Here is a 16,229-nt window from a genome sequence, read left to right on the forward strand (position 1 = left end):
ACAGTAAATTTGATAGGGTGGACTACAAATCCTTTAACAGAGCACCTTGCTTTTGTGCCACGTGCAGTTTACATCATAAGGACTTTTTGGTATTCTAATGATCTAAAGATTAACATTATTTGTCACCTGTACAATGAAACATCCAGGACATGCCCTCTTCTCATTGCTACAATCAAGGATGAGGTACAAGAGTCTGAAGGAATACACTCAATGATTCAGGAATAGCTTCTTCCCCTCTGCCATCAGATTCCTGAATGGATCATGAACCAATGAACACTACCTCCCTACTTTTTTTTAACACTAGTTATTTAATGTCACTTTAAAAATATATATGCACTTCTTACTATAATTCAGTTTTATTAAAATGTATTGCACTGTACTGCTGCTGCATGACAAATTTTACAACAAATGTCAGTGATATTAAATCTGATTTTGATCCTGAAATATACAGTGAAATCTGCCGCCTGCATCAAATCAAATCAGCAAGGACTGTTCAAGAGGTATCCTCCAAGTATTGCCTTGCTTCTAAAGCCAACATAATATGTCCACAGCTTATCAACTTTACCCCATAGGTCTTTGGAATATCGGAGGAAACTGGAGCACCTGGAAGAAACCCATGTAGTCATGGGGAGAATTTACAAACTCCTTACAGTCAGGAATGGGAATCGAACCCTGATTGGCATAAAGCAATTGTGCTAACTGCCGTCCCTTTTGATTATCCATTAATATGGTAAAATCAATGAGATCTGTAAGGCACCTCGTAGGAACAGACAAGGATGCTTACTGCTATCGAGTTTGCTCAGTCAAAAATATGACTTACCACTTGATAAACCCAAAAGATTATGTAGATGCTGGAAATCCAGAGCAGCACAAACAAAATGCTGGAGGAACTCTGCAGCTCATACAGCATCCATAGAAAGGAACAAACAGTTCCTTTTCAGTAAAATCTACTTATCCAACTTCTGGTAAATTTTCCCCTCTCCCTTTCTCTCCTCTTCTCTTCTTCAATTTTCCGCCTTGCCCTGTTACCTCTTCTTCTCACCTGCCTATCATCTCTTCCTGGTGCCCCTCCCCCTCCCCTTCTTTCCATGGTCTATTCCCCTCTCCTATCAGATTACTTCTTCTCCAACCCTTTACCCTTTCCACCTATCACATCCCAGATTCTCACATCATCACATCTCCCTCACCCACCCACCCGCCTTCCCCCTCACCTGGCTTCACCTATCACCATCTAGCTTGTACTCCTTCCCCTCCCTCCAAATTTTTATTCTGGCCTCTTCCCGCTTTCCAGTCCTGAAAAAAGATCTCAGCCATATACGTTGACCATTTATTCATTTCTATGGATGCTGCTGGACCTGCTGAGTTCCTCCAGCATTTTGTGTGAGTTAGCACTTGAGTTTTTTTTAACCAAACTATTTATTTTGAATTTATTTATTTAAAGATACTACTCAGAACAGGCCCTTCCAGCCCAATGGGATGCAATGCCCAGCAGCCCCTCTATCTGATCATACAATGACCAGTTCATCTACTAACCCATATATCTTTGGACAGTGGAAGGAAACTTGAGCAAGCCCACGCAATCACGGGGAGAATGTGCAACTACAGACGGTACCGGAATTGAACTCCGCCCTGAGCTGTAATAGCATGAAACTTAACTGCTGTGCTACCATGGCACACTTAATATGAACCTATTGCCCAACATTGCTTTTAATAAAAATAGTGCACAGAACAATCACAAAAAAACTTCCCCAGCACATAAATGAGGTCTCCGTCGGTCAGGGTCCACCATGGATGTTGCATCCTAGCTGTCTAGATGCACAAGCCAGGGCATTAGGATATGTAGTGTTACGCACCAGCAGCAATAGACCACAACCTGAGTCAAGTTTTAATGTTAAACAACTATTTTTTATTAGTATCTACCCAAAATACAGAAGATTAAACAAACTACTCTCCTAAATAGAAACTAACAGTGTTATGCGTTTGTGGCTCCCAAACTGACAGGCTTAGGGACAGCCCTCATAGTCTTAAGGTGGCAAGCTAGGAAGTTCTAGTAATCTACGAAATAGGTGAGAAGAGAAACTTGTAAATCCACATTAAAATATAACGAGGAGGTGTCCACGAAGAAATCCAATGGTTCCACACTGGGAAAACAAGGTAACAGTCACAGAAGATCTCAGCCAACGAGTAGTGTTCTAAAACCCACGTAGAGATATCACAAGGTGACAGTCATGGAATACTCCTTAGCACGAGTGGTAACCATATAACACACCCGAATCCATGAAAGGGTTAACAAAAAGTGGTCGCCACAGAGTACTCCAGGAATCCACGTATGGATCGTACAAAGTGACAGTCACATATCCAATATGCACTGCGTGCTGTTAATCAACCCAATCCTTTGGGCATGAGAAACTATCAAACTTCACCCATTACTGTAGCGAGCTCCTGCAGTCTGAAGTCTCAACTTTCTCTCTCTCAAATGTCCTAGTAATCTGTCCACATTTCGTTATACTGGCATCATCCACCCGCCCTGTCCAGAACATTGAATCTTTGTGAGTGGAGTTAAGAAACTGCAAGGGTGAAAACACCATTATGGGAGTCATATAAGGGCCTCCAAATAGTAGCCAAGATGTGGGGTTGAGATTGCAAAGGGAGCCGGAAAAGGGCATATAATAAGGCAACATAATAATCACAATTGTAATGGAAGAACTAACATGCAAGGGGATTGGGAAAATCAGGTTGGTGTCGGATCGCAAGAGAGGGAATTCGTTGAATGCCTACGAGTTGGCTTTTTAGAGTACTATAGAAAGACTATCTTAGACTATCTTGAGTGTTGTGTAAAAACCTAGATTTTATTAGTCAGCTTAACATAAAGGAACCCTTAAGAAGCAGTGATCATAATATGATTGAATTCATAATGCAATTTGAGAGAGAGAAGCGAAAGTCACATGTATCAATATTGCAATGGAATAAAGGGAATTACAGAGGCATGAGAGAGGAGCCTGCCCAGGTGGACTGGAGGGGATGATGGCAGAACAGAGGTGGTTGAAGTTTCTGGGAATAATTCACAATGCTCAAGATAGATATGTTCCACAGAAGAAGTTGTTCTCAAATGGCAAGGTTAGGCAACTGTGGCTGACAAGGGAAGTTAAGGACTGCATAAAAGCCAAGGGCATAAAAGGTAGCAAAAGTGAATGGGAAGTTGGGTGATTGGAAAGTTTTTAAAATCCAACAAATGGCAGCTAAAAAGCTATAAGAAGGGAAAAGATGAAATATGAGGGCAAACTAGCTGAGGGCAAAGTACCAAAGTACTTTGCTTTGGTCTTTACTGTGGAAGACACTAACTGTAAGCCAGAAGTCCTTGAGTGTCAGGAGCAGGAGTAAGTGCCACTGGTATTTATTACTGAAGGAAAAAGTGGTAGGCAAACTCAAAGGTCTTAAGTTGGATAAGTCACCTGGGCCAGATGGACTACATCCCAGAGTCCTGAAAGAAGCTGGTGAAGAGATAACAGATGCATTGGTCATAATCTTTCAAAAATCACTTGATTCTGGCATGGCCCTGGCAGACTGGGACAAATTGAAAATGTCACTCCACTCTTTAAGTAGGGACGAAGACAAAAGAGAGGAAATTATGGGCCAGATAGCCTAACCTCAGTGGTTGGGAAAGTGTTGGAGTCTATTATTAATGATGAGGTTTCAGGGTACTTGGAGACTAATGATAAAATAAGTCAAAGTCAGCATGGTTTCTGTGAAGGGAAATCTTGCCTGACAGATCTGTTAGAGTTCTTCAAAGAAGTTACAAGCAGGATAGATAGAGGAGAGTCAGTGGATATCATCTATGTAAATTTTCAAAAGGCATTTGATAAAGTGCTTAACATGAGACTGCTTAACAAGATAAAATCCTAAGGCATTACAGGAAAGATACTGGCATGGGTAGCGGAATGGCTGACAAGCAGGAGTGTGGGAATAAAAGGGACCTTTTCTGGTTGGCTGTCTGTGAGTAGTGCTGTTCCTCAGAGGACCACTACTTTTCACACTGTTCGTCAGTGATTTGGATAATGGAATTGATGGCTTTGTGGCAAAGTTTTCATATGATACAAAGATAGTTGGAGGGGTGGATAGTGCTGAGGAAGCAACATGATTGTAGCAAGACTTAGACAAATTCTAAGAATAGGCAAAAAAGTGGCAGATGGAATACATTGTTGGGAAATGTATTAAAATGTAGTTTGGTAAATAGAACAATAGTGCAGACTACTATCTAAATGGGAAGAAAATTCAAACATCAGAGGTGCAGAGGGACTTAGGAGTCCTCGTGCATGAATCCCAGAAGGTTGATTCATGGGTTGAGTCTGTGGTAAAGAAGGCAAATGCAATGTTGCCATTTATTTCAAGTGGATTAGAATATCAAAGCAAGGAGATAATGCTGAGCCTTTATAAGACACTAGTCAGGCCACACTTGGAGTATTGTCAACAGTTTTGGGCCCCATATCTCAGAAAGGATGTGTTGTCATTGGAGAGAGTCCTGAGAACATACAAGAGGTTGATTTTGGGAATGAAGGGGTTAACATATGAGGAGCATCTGGCAGCTTTGGGCCAGTACTCACTGGAATTTAGAAGAATGCATGGGGCTCTCATTGAAATCAACTGGATGTTGAAAGGACTAGATACGGTGGATGTGGAGAGGATGTTTCCTCTGGTGGAGGTATCCAGAACTAGAGGACACTGTGTCAAAATTGAGGGGTGACCTTTTAGAACCGAAGTAAGGAGGGATTTTTTTAGCCGAAGAGTGGCGAATCTTGGGAATGCTCTGCCACAACTGCAGTGGAAGCCAAGACAGTGGGTATATTTAGAGTGGAAGTTGATTGATTCCTGATTGGTCAGGGCATCAAAGGAGAGGACAGATGTATGGGGTTGAATGCGATCTGGGATCAGCCATGATGAAATGGCAACATGGACTCGATGGATGAATGGTCTAATTCTGCTCCTATGTCTTATGGTCTAGACTGAAGGGGCAATCATTTAAATTGTCAAGACTTCAAAAAAAAAATTACCATACTGATGCACACAGATGGGATTCAAGTAGATCAGGGGTTCCCAAACTGGGGTTCTCAGACCCTTTGGTTAATGGTAGGGATCCATGGCGTAAGAAAGGTTGGAAGCCCTGATGAAGATGCTTAAAAGGGTCAGTATGTACATGGTGGGCCGAAGGGCCCAGTTCTGTGCTCTATGAACCTTCTGTAGGTTGATCCATTCACTGAGATGGATTAGAGAAAGTGGCACATAACTCGACAAAATATGCTTCTCCCATTCTTACACTGTGCATTCACAAATTAGCCAAGGCACTGTCCACCTGTGTGCAACACACCATTTGACAAAACGGCATCATGTCTAGTTATCTTTCGTTTGGTGCTAAAATGCGTGGCAATGCTTGCAGGCTTCCCCCAGCACATCCTCGAACTGGGTTGGGTCTTAACACAAACCACACATTTCTCTGTACATTTCAATGTACGTGTGGTAAATACTGTAAATCTAAATCTGAACCAAACTGACATCTTACAAGAATCAGACCTTTGAGATTACGTGCTTCACATGCACCAGTGTCTTTTAACCAAACTGTCAAGAATCATGCAATTATGTTTTTAATTACATTCTTTTATGTAGCACATAAATATTTCTAGATTAAAGTACTGATCCTGTGCCTGCTCCTGGGAAAATATATGAAATAATTCTTTTAATAATTATTTTTATGGTGATATATTTTTGGCTTATTTCTAACATGTGGAATGATGAATTTGAGTTGCATTGTGGTAGTGCCTGCATCACTGTCTGGTATGGAGGGGCTACTGCACAGGACCGAAGTGAGCTGCAGAAGGTTGTAAATCTAGTCAGTTCTATCTTGGGCACTAGCCTACAAAATACCCAGGACATCTTTAGGGAGCGGTGTCTCAGAAAGGCAGCATCCATTATTAAGGACCTCCAGCACCCAGGGCATGTCCTTTTCTCACTGTTACCATCGGGTAGGAGGTACAGACGGCTGAAGGCACATACTCAGTGATTCAGGAACAGCTTCTTCCCCTCTGCCATCCGATTCCTAAATGGCCTTTGAAGTTTTGGACACTAGCTCACTTTTTTTAATATACAGTATTTCTGTTTTTGCACATTGTTTAATAATCTATTCAATATACATAATTGATTTACTTGTTTATTTTTTATTATGTTTTATTTTTTTTTCTCTCTCTCTGCTAGATTATGTATTGCAGTGAACTGTTACTCTAAATTAACAAATTTCATATCAAGTGCCGGTGATAATAAACCTGATTCTGGTTGATTCTGATTTTGATTTACAATTTTATCACGTTCTAAGTAAATTTATTAACAAAATACATATCTGTAACCATAAACAATGCTGAGATTGATTTTCCTGTGGGCATGCTCAATAAATCTATGGAATAGTAACCATAACAGAATCAACAGACATAACAATCTGGATAGATCTCATACATGTTGTGTTGTACTGTTTGGTTGTTCTTGCTCGTGCTGTTCTGCCGAGCAACTATGTTGGCGCTGGAATAAATGGTGACTCTTGCGAGCTGCCCCCAACACAACCTTGCATAGTGTTGGTTGTTTAGAGAAGTGACACATCCTACGACCATAAATCCCTGTTAGGCCACACTTGGAATGTTGTCTGCTGTTCTGATGGCCTCATTATAGGAAGGATGTGAAAGCTTTAGAGAGGCTGCAGAGGAGGTTTACCAGGATGCTGCCTGGATTAGAGAGCATGTCTTACGAAGATAGGTTGTGAGAGCTTGGGCTTTCCTCTTAGCAGTGAAGGAGGATGAGAGGGAGCTTGAAAGCGGTGTACAGGATGATAAAGAGGCACAGATAGAGAGGACAGCCAGAGACTCTCCCAGGGTGGAATTGGATAATACAATGGGGCATCATTTTAATGTGATTGGAGGAAAGTATGCACAGAACACCCTGCTAGGGATCGTTTTGGAGGCAGATACATTAGGGACTTTTAAACAGCCATTTGGATGATAGAAAAATGGAGGGTTATGTGGGAGGAAAGGGTTAGAGTCACTTGATTGATTGATAGATATTGATTGAGTCGATAGATAAGATTGGCACAACATGACAGGCCAAAGGGCCTGCACTGTGCTGTAATGTTTATATTCTATGTTCTATTTACCTTAATAAATATTTTTGCATTTGTTGAATGATGCATTGGATTTGTATTGAGGTTATTTACAATTTTATCAACATGAAACATACCTGTTCAACAAGGTAGGATCATGTTTTCACAAACACTTTGTACTAAATGGACCATAAGATATAGGAGCAGAAGTAGGCCATTTGGCCCATCAGGTCTGCTCCATAATTAAAATCTAAATGAAAGATATAACAATCTTGATAGATCTCATCCATTGGTTTTGATTAGAATTTTGTAACAGTACCATGCCATTCCATGAGAAAAGAGAGCCCCCTACCTCATTCCCATGACACACTCATAGAGGAAAATGACACCGTCCCTCTGGTGAGGTCGGAAGTGTACGGTCAGGTAGGGATCGACCACCACATCCACCACTGGCAGACCAGCTTTATTGAAGATCCACTGGTGACTCAGATTTGGCCGTGGCATTACTAAAGCATCTGTTGGTAAATTGAGAACTAGGCACTTAACCATTATCTTCAGTATTTTACAAAATTATTCCTGTGCTTATACATATAATAATATTATACACTAAAACAGTAAAGTATTTTATACCCATGAATCAATAAGTTTTACTGCAATGAATAATAATTTTTGTAACACCATAAGAATATAATGTATAAAAGCTGAAACAGGCCATTCAGCCCATTGAATGCTGCGCCATTCCATCATGGCTGATTTATTATCCCCTTCAACTTAATTCTCCTGCCTTCTCCCCCAAACCTTTGACATCCTGACTAATCAAGAATCTATCTAACTTCACTTTAAATACTCTCAATGATTTGGACTCCACAGCTGTCTGTGGCAATGAATTCCACAGATTCACCACTTCCAGGCTAAAAAAAGTCCTGCTCATCTCTGATTTAAAGGGACATCCTTCTATTCTGATGCAGGGCCTTCTAGTCCTAGACTCCCCCGCTACAGGCAACATCCTCTCAATGTCCACTCTATCTAGGCCTTTCAATATTTGATAGGTTTCTATGAGATTCTCTTCTCGTTCTTCTGAATTCCAGCAATCACAGGCCCAGAGTCATCAAACGCTTCTACACATTAACCATTTCATTCCTGGGATCATTCTCGTGAACCTCTATCAACCTCTGCTTTAAATATATCCAAGACCAAAGAGGCCTGTCCTGGGATAGAAGACTGTGTATGTCCATGGGTGGGTGGGAGGGAGGAACGAGGTTTGTTTTTTTATTGTTGCTTTGTCACTTGCTGTTCTCCGTTTTGTTGTGCTGTGTTCTGTGTTGCTCTGCTGAGTATCGCGGGCATGGTATTTTGGCACCAGAATGTGTAGCGACACTTGCAGGCTGCCCTCAGTACGTCCCTGGGGAAAAGGCAGGGAGGTGGAGATGAGTCCATGGCCAGATCAGCCATGATCTTATTGAATGGCGGAGCAGGCTCGACGGGCCAGATGGCCGACTCCTGCACCTATTTCTTATGTTCGTATGTTGGTTGTTTATGCAAACAACGCATTTCACTGTATGTTTCGATGTACATGAGAAAACAAATCTGAATGCTGTCTGAAAGACAAAATTGTTAAGATAAATGTCATGAGGCAGATCAAATCAACTTGATTTACGAAGTTGTTGCCTGGGTTAGAGAGCACCTCTTTTGTGGAAAGGTTGAGCAAGCTAGGGCTTTCCTCTTTCCAGAATGAGAGGTGGCTTGACAGAGGTGTACAGAATCAAGTGGGCAGCCAGAGACCTTTTCCCAGGGCAGAGCTGGCTAATATGAGGGGGGCATAATTTTAAGGTGTTTGGAGGAAAGTATGGGGGGATGCCAGAGGTAGTTTTTTTTTACAGAAAGTGGTGGATGCATAGAATTTACACATCAGAATCAGAATTATTTTTAATATCATCAGCACGTCATGAAATTTCTTGTCTTTCCAGCAGTAGTGCAATACATAATAATAGTAAAAAAAACATGAATTACAGTAAGTATATACAGTTGTCCCTCGGTATCCACAGGGGACTGGTTCCAGGATCCCCCGCGGACACCAAAATCCATGGATGCTGAAGTCCCTTATATAAAATGGCGTAGTATTTGCATATAATCAACGCACGCACTCCCGTATACTTTAAATCATCTCTAGATTACTTATAATACCTATTACAATGTAAATGCTATGTAAATAGCTGTTATACTGTACTGTTTAGGGAATAATGACAGGAAAAAAAGTCTGTACATGTTCAGTACAGACGCAACCATTGTAGCTCTTCTGGGAACGCTGATGCTGCCTCGGCATCAGCCAATGCCGATTGTCCCGTGATCTTTAAGTTCTTGAGGCTGTAGCGCTTTACATAGCTAGCTATGCCTTAAACTCCTTCCTCTTGCTCACAACACAAGTTAGCGAACGAACGAGACACGAGGTGAACAATGCTCAAACGACGAGTGCTGGACTGAGGATCTGTGAAATGGCGGGGGGGGCTACAGCAGGGTATACCTACACATCACTTCATTCGCGTGGATTCAGTGTAGTGCTCGGTGTGCGGCAAATTCAAGTTTTGCTTTTTGGAACTTCCTGGAATTTTTTTTGAATATTTTTGATCCACAGTTGGTTAAAGCCACGGACGTGGAACCCGCAGATACGGAGGGCTGACTGTGTGTGTATGTATGTAAGTGTTTATATATATATAACAGTTAAATTAAGTAAGTAGTTCAAAAATAAAAATAATAAAGAAAACTCCTAATGAAATATAGCTGCTGTTGTGATTTCTTTGTTGCTGCTTCGATATGTTGGGCCCAGGATATTGACACTTAGGAACTTGAAATTGAACTCTTTCCACCTGACCCCTCTATGAGGATTAGTGTGTGCTCCCTCATCTTACCCTTTCTGTTTTCTCATCACTGCCTGAGTTTCCTGCAGGCATTCTATTTTCCTCCCGCCTCCCAGAGACATGGCGATTGGCAGGTTAATGGGCCACTGCCAAATGTCTTTCGAGCACAGACGAGTGTAAGAGTCTGGGGAATGTGTGGAGATTAAAACGAGATTCACTTAGTGAAAGTGGAATTTCAATTGTTTCAGTGAGCTGGAAGTCCTGCCATTAGAGCTATTTATAGTAGATCATCATGGGCACTCGCCTCCCCAGCACTGAGGACATCTTCAAGGGGCAATCCCTCAAGAAGGCAGCATCCATCATTAAGGATCCCCATCACCCAAAACATGCCCTCTTCTTACTTCATCAGAGAAGAAGTATAAAGCATGAAGACACACACCGGAGGTTTTATGTCAGCTTCAATAAACCCATGAACACTCCCTCACTTTTGGGTTTCTTTTTGCACTATTTATTTATTTATCTTATTGTAACTTACAGCAATATGTTATGCATTACACTGTACTGCTGCCACAAGTCATCAAATTTCACAACATACATCAACGATTCTGATTCTGAGTTCATGGATTCAGCAGTTAATCACAACACTAGTACTATTTAACATTGTCAGCAACATTAAGTCAGCAACTGCAAAGTTGCAAATCATCAGTTACAATGCTTACTTGGTGCATGTGGATCATGCCGAGGCTTATAGTCCATTAAGGGTTTTTTAAAGTCTTCTGTTTGGCTCAGTCCAGCAGCATTCCTCAGTGGGCAAGTAAACTGTTTAAGCAAAGGCGGCTGCGAGGTGGGTGGCCGTGACAGATCTGAAGAAGCAGCAGCTGTAGTGTGGAAGCAGCGGCCACTCATAAAGTCCTCTGTTGAAATCGTTCCCATAATCTCTATCTCCTTCCCACCAATCATTAACGTCTGGCCTTCAGAAAGGGATGCAAGTTCTTTTAATTTATATCCTGTTCCTAAAAGACAAAGAAAGAACATAGAACTCCAGTTTGTTTGTACTCATTTGGAGACATTGCTGCATAATCACCCATTAAAGTCAAAGGCTTTCAAAGTATATTTATCATCAAAGTACATATGTAGTATATGATTTAGAGGGAAAAGTATTTATAAAATATTTATATTATTAGCCTAAAATTAGTCATTTTGGGCAGATGGGCTTCATCAATTATGGCTGGCAGCTCATCTCAGAGAAGGAAAACTCCGATCTCAAACTTCCACTGCCTTGCAGCAATACCCACGCATGAAGAAGGCTTTGGGAGTAAACCCCCAGCGAAAAATGCAGAGTGGGGTACCCTCCCTCAGGCAGTCCTATGTTGAATTCATCGCTGACTGGCAACTCCTGCTAGGCTGCTGATGTCAAACTGTGTCGGCCTCAGCCACCCCTTTGGGTTCATCAGTTGCATGGGAGCCTGTTACATGGACAACAGCTTGCTCTCCTTATCATACTGCCCTGGTTGGTGCATCTAGACAGCTAAGACACAACATCCACAGTTGACCCTGACCAATGAGGACTATAAGGGCAAGGATGTAATGCTCAGGCTTTATAAGGCATTGTCCAGTGCACACTTGGAGTATGGTAAGCAGTTTTAGGCCCTTTACCTCAGAAAAGATGTGCTAGCACTGCTCAGTGGAGATTCACAAGAATGATTCCAGTAATGAAACGGTCAATGTATGAGGAGTGTTTGATGGCTCTGAGCCTGTATACACTGGAGTTTAGAAGAATGGGGGGGGGGGGGGGTTGCATTGAAGCATATTGCATATTGAAAAGCTGAGATGGTGTGGAAGTGGAGAGGATGTTTCCTAAGGTGGGAGTGTCTAGGATCAGAGGACCTAGTCTCTTTATAGAGGGACACTCATTTAGAACAGAGATGAGGAGGAATTTCTTTAGCCACAGGGTGATGAATTTATCAAATTCATTGCCACAGACAGCTTTGGAGGCCACATCATTGAATATATCTAATGCGGAAGTTGATAAGTTCTTGATTAGTTAGGGCAGAAGGCAGAAGAATGGAGTTGAGACGGATAATAAATCAGCCTTGATGGAATGACAGAGAACAGGTGATGGGGCAAAAGGCCTAATTCTGCTCGTATGTCTTATGGTCTTATATTTCATACAACAAAGGACTCTGTGTGGAGGTCATTCTCTTGTAATTCAGGTCCCTCTTAAAAGATTTTCTCCAAGTGTATCTATTAAGTGCAACGTCTTACTGGTTATTAAATATAACATTGACTTTTTCAAGCTGATTTTGATGTTGTCTTTGAAGTGTTTCCTTTGCTGCCCAGAGAATAACCAGCAACTGTGAAAGGAGACTGAGCAACCAACACACCCAACCACTAACCACAGCCACCACTTACCAGGATACGTGGATCCCAGATCGGCCTCCACAGACACCTGAGGACCCACCAACAGACAACCCCTTAGAAGAACATCACACTCAACTCGAGTCATCGCAATACTTCTACAAAGGACCGTACACACTTAAACTTTGGAAGCAAAGATATTTGATTATATACAATGGGAGAGTAAATACACAATAAAAATAAAAAATATGGGAAACAGACAAAAGGTCAAACAAAATGTGGCAGCTCTATAAAATCCTGGTTAGAGCACACTTGCAATTTTATGTTCAGTTCTGGCTTCATTATGGGAGGATGTGGAAGCTTTGGAGAGGGGTCAGAAGAGATTTACCAGAATGCTGCCTGATTAGAGACCCTGTCTTGTGACGACAGGTTGAGCGAGCTAGGGATTTTCTCTTTGGATCAAAGGAAGATGAGAGGTGACTTGAAAAAGGTGTACAAAAGGAATAGATAGAGTAGACAGCCAGAGGCATTTTCCCAGGGCAGAAATGGCTAATACAAGGGGGAATAATTTTAAAGTGATTGAAAGAAATAATGGGGGGAAGGGCGGGCAGGTAAGTTTTTTACGGACAGTAAGGACTGAGTAGAACTCCCTGCCAGGGAGGTGGTAGTTAGGTACATTAGGGACACTTAAGAGACTTTTAGATAGGCAAATGGATGATTGGAAAATGGAGGGCTATGTAGGAGGGAAGTGTTAGATTGATCTTAGTGTAGGTTAAAAGGTCAGCACAACATCATGGGCTGAAAGGCCTGTAATGTGCGATAATTTTCTACATTCTATACTCTAAAAGAAACAGACTTATTTACTATAATTTCTGCCCCCAAAATTTAGAATTTCTCACCTCTGCTTCGTTCCTTTAATTACAACATAGAAGCTTTTCAAATGTATAAATTTTCTCATCTAATCACAAATTCTTCAGGGTTTTCACCAAATTAAGAATGAAAAATAATCAAATATTATTACTCGACACGATATGAAATGCTAGGCATTTCATTACTTGGTAAATAGTGATTAGTGAAAAACTGTTACAGCCCCATGGGTAGTATTGGGGTGCAGTTCCCACCACTGTCTGTAAGGAGTTTGTAGGTTCTCCCCGTGACTGCGTGGGTTTTGTCTAGGTACTATGGCTTCCTCTCACTCTCCAAAGGCGTACAGTTTAGGGTCAGGGAATTATGGGCATACTATTTAGGTACTGGAAGCATGCTGAAACTTGCAGGCTGCCCAGCACAAGCCTCACTGATTTGTTTTGATGGAAAATGATGCATTTCACATTTTAATCTTTAAAATATTCATTGCTGTGCTCCCCTGCCCCCCATTTTAGATTGTTCAAAATTCAAAAGAGGGGGTAAAATCATTTTGTAAACAGAATATGTTAATCCTTATGCAACCCAAAAATTTTAAGATTAAGATCTTAAAGATTAGCTTTATCTGTCACACGAACACTGAAACATACAATGAAATGCAGTCCATGGCCTCCCCTACTGCTGTAATGAGGCCACACGCAGGTTGGAGGAGCGATACCTTATATCCCATCTGGGTAGCCTCCAACCTGATGACATGAACAGTGATTTCTCAAACTTCCAGTAATGCCCCTAATTCACCATTCTCCATTCCCATTTCCCTCTCTCACTTTATCTTCTTATCTGCCTATTGCTTCCCCATGGTGCTCCTCCTTCTTCCCTTTCTTCTATGGCCTTCTGTCCTCTCCTATCAGATTCCCCCTTCTCCAGCTCCTTATCTCTTTCACCAATCAACTTCCCAGCTCTTTACTTCACCCCTCCCCCTCTCCCAGTTTCACCTATCACCTACCACCTTACATTTCTTTCTCCCCTCCCACCCGCCACCTTTTCACCTTTTTCCTCTGGTCCTGATGAAGGGTCTCGGCCAGAAGCATCAAACGTTTATTCTTTTCCATAGATTCTGCCTGACCTGCTGAGTTCCTCCAGCATGTTGTGTGTGTAACTTGGATTTCCAGCATCTGCAGATTTTCTCTTGTTGCTTGCATCAATGGCCAGCACAGTCCGAGGCTGTGCTGGGAGCAGCTCACAGGTGTTACCGTGCTTTCAGCACCAACATAGCACGTCCACAGCTACACAACTTTGGAATATGGGAGGAAGCTGGAGCACCCAGAGGAAAACCCAATGGTCATGGAGAGAACTGATAGACTGCTAAATAAACTATAAAGTAACAGTGCTAACCTTTTCCAATGTCTTTGCCTTCTATGTCCTTCAGAAGCACAGACGTCTTCCGAACAATCAAAACTGCATCTCCCTCCCACTTCTTGTGTTTCTTCTTTGACGCCTTACACCACAGGACACTGTAGTATGCAACAAACGTGTCAGTGGCATTCTCTCCCGTGTGCTTCGCCACACTTGAAGGCTGAAGTGACATCAGTGGCGTTGGCCTCTCGAGTTGCTTTCTTATTTCAAGTGGTTGTTTTGGCTTCAACTGTTTCTGGGCAGAAGCATCTGCGGAAAAGCACAATATGTTTAAATTACACCTGGCAAAAGTAATTCAAATCAGAAGCACGACATCAGCTATGGGAATATAGGGACAACTGACATTACCAAGATGCCTTACAAACACAGTGGGCACAGTATATTGGCAGCAGATTGTGCGGGCTGCTCACTGTACAAGGTTCCTAAAGGTTGTCGTAGCTGGGAAAGGAGGGGTGGGGGGTGGGGTAGTAGTGCGGATAAGCTCCCATTACCCAGTAAATACTCCCTCTGGCATACATCACAAATAACTAAAAAAGCAATACGGAGAGAAAAAATCAGGTATGAGCTCAGTCTAGCCAGGAATATAAAAGGGGATAGCAAAAGCTTTTTTAGCTATGTGAGGAGAAAGAAGATGGTTAAGACCAATGTTGGCCCCTTGAAGAATGAATTGGAGAAATTGTTATGGGAAACAGGGAAATGGCAACAGAATTTAATGCATACTTTAGATCTGTCTTCACCAGGGAGGACACAAGCAATCTCCCAGATGTATGGATGGGCCAGGGTCATAAGATATCAGAGGAATTGAGACAGTTTGACATTAGGAAAGAAACTGTGATGAGTAGACTGGTAGGACTGAAGGCTAATAAATCCCCGGGTCCAGATGGTCTGCATCCGAGGGTTCTAAAAGAGGTGGCTCAGGAAATTGCGGATGCATTGGTAATCATTTTCCAATGTTCCTTAGATTCAGGATCAGTTCCTGAAGATTGGAGAGTGGCTAATATTGTCCCACTTTTCAAGAAGGGAGGGAAGGAGAAAACGGAGAACTATCGCCCTGTTAGCCTAACGTCAGTCGTGGGGAAGATGCTTGAGTCCATTATTAAGGACGAAATAGTGGCACATCTAGATGGCAGAAATAGGATTAGGCTGAGCCAGCATGGATTTACCAAGGGCAAAGTATGCTTGACTAATCTGTTGGAGTTTTTTGAGGGTGTAACAAGGATGTTGTGTACCTAGATTTTCAGAAGGCATTCGATAAGGTGCCACATAGGAGATTGGTGAGTAAGATCAGAGCTCATGGCATTGGGGGCAGGGTTTCAACATGGATAGAAAACTGGTTGGCAGATAGAAAGCAAAGGGTAGCAGTGAATGGGTGTTTCTCAGACTGGCTGGAGGTGACTAGTGGGGTACCACAGGGCTCTGTATTGGGACCACAGCTCTTTATGATTTATGTCAATGATTTAGATGAGGGCATTGAAAACTATATCAGCAAGTTTGCTGACGATACTAAACTGGGTGGCAGTGTGACATGCGAAGAGGACGTTAGGAGAATACAGGGAGACTTGGATAGGCTGAGTGAGTGGGCAGATACTTGGCAGATGTCATTCAAT

General features: G+C 42.1%; 1 protein-coding gene across 1 annotated transcript in view; it reads right to left on the bottom strand.

Moving 5' to 3' along the window:
* Positions 1 to 16,229, bottom strand: part of rad54b (RAD54 homolog B) — a 201,930-nt gene that overhangs the window by 69,333 nt on the left and 116,368 nt on the right. Inside the window, exons 4-6 of the mRNA XM_059984898.1 lie at positions 14,602 to 14,871; positions 10,707 to 11,000; positions 7,485 to 7,647 (exon numbers count right to left, since the gene is read on the bottom strand). Coding sequence (XP_059840881.1) covers positions 7,485 to 7,647; positions 10,707 to 11,000; positions 14,602 to 14,871 — 727 coding nt within the window. The remainder of the gene's footprint in view (positions 1 to 7,484; positions 7,648 to 10,706; positions 11,001 to 14,601; positions 14,872 to 16,229) is intronic.

The sequence above is a fragment of the Hypanus sabinus genome, chromosome 1 (genome assembly GCF_030144855.1).
Source record: "Hypanus sabinus isolate sHypSab1 chromosome 1, sHypSab1.hap1, whole genome shotgun sequence".
NCBI lineage: Eukaryota > Metazoa > Chordata > Chondrichthyes > Myliobatiformes > Dasyatidae > Hypanus > Hypanus sabinus.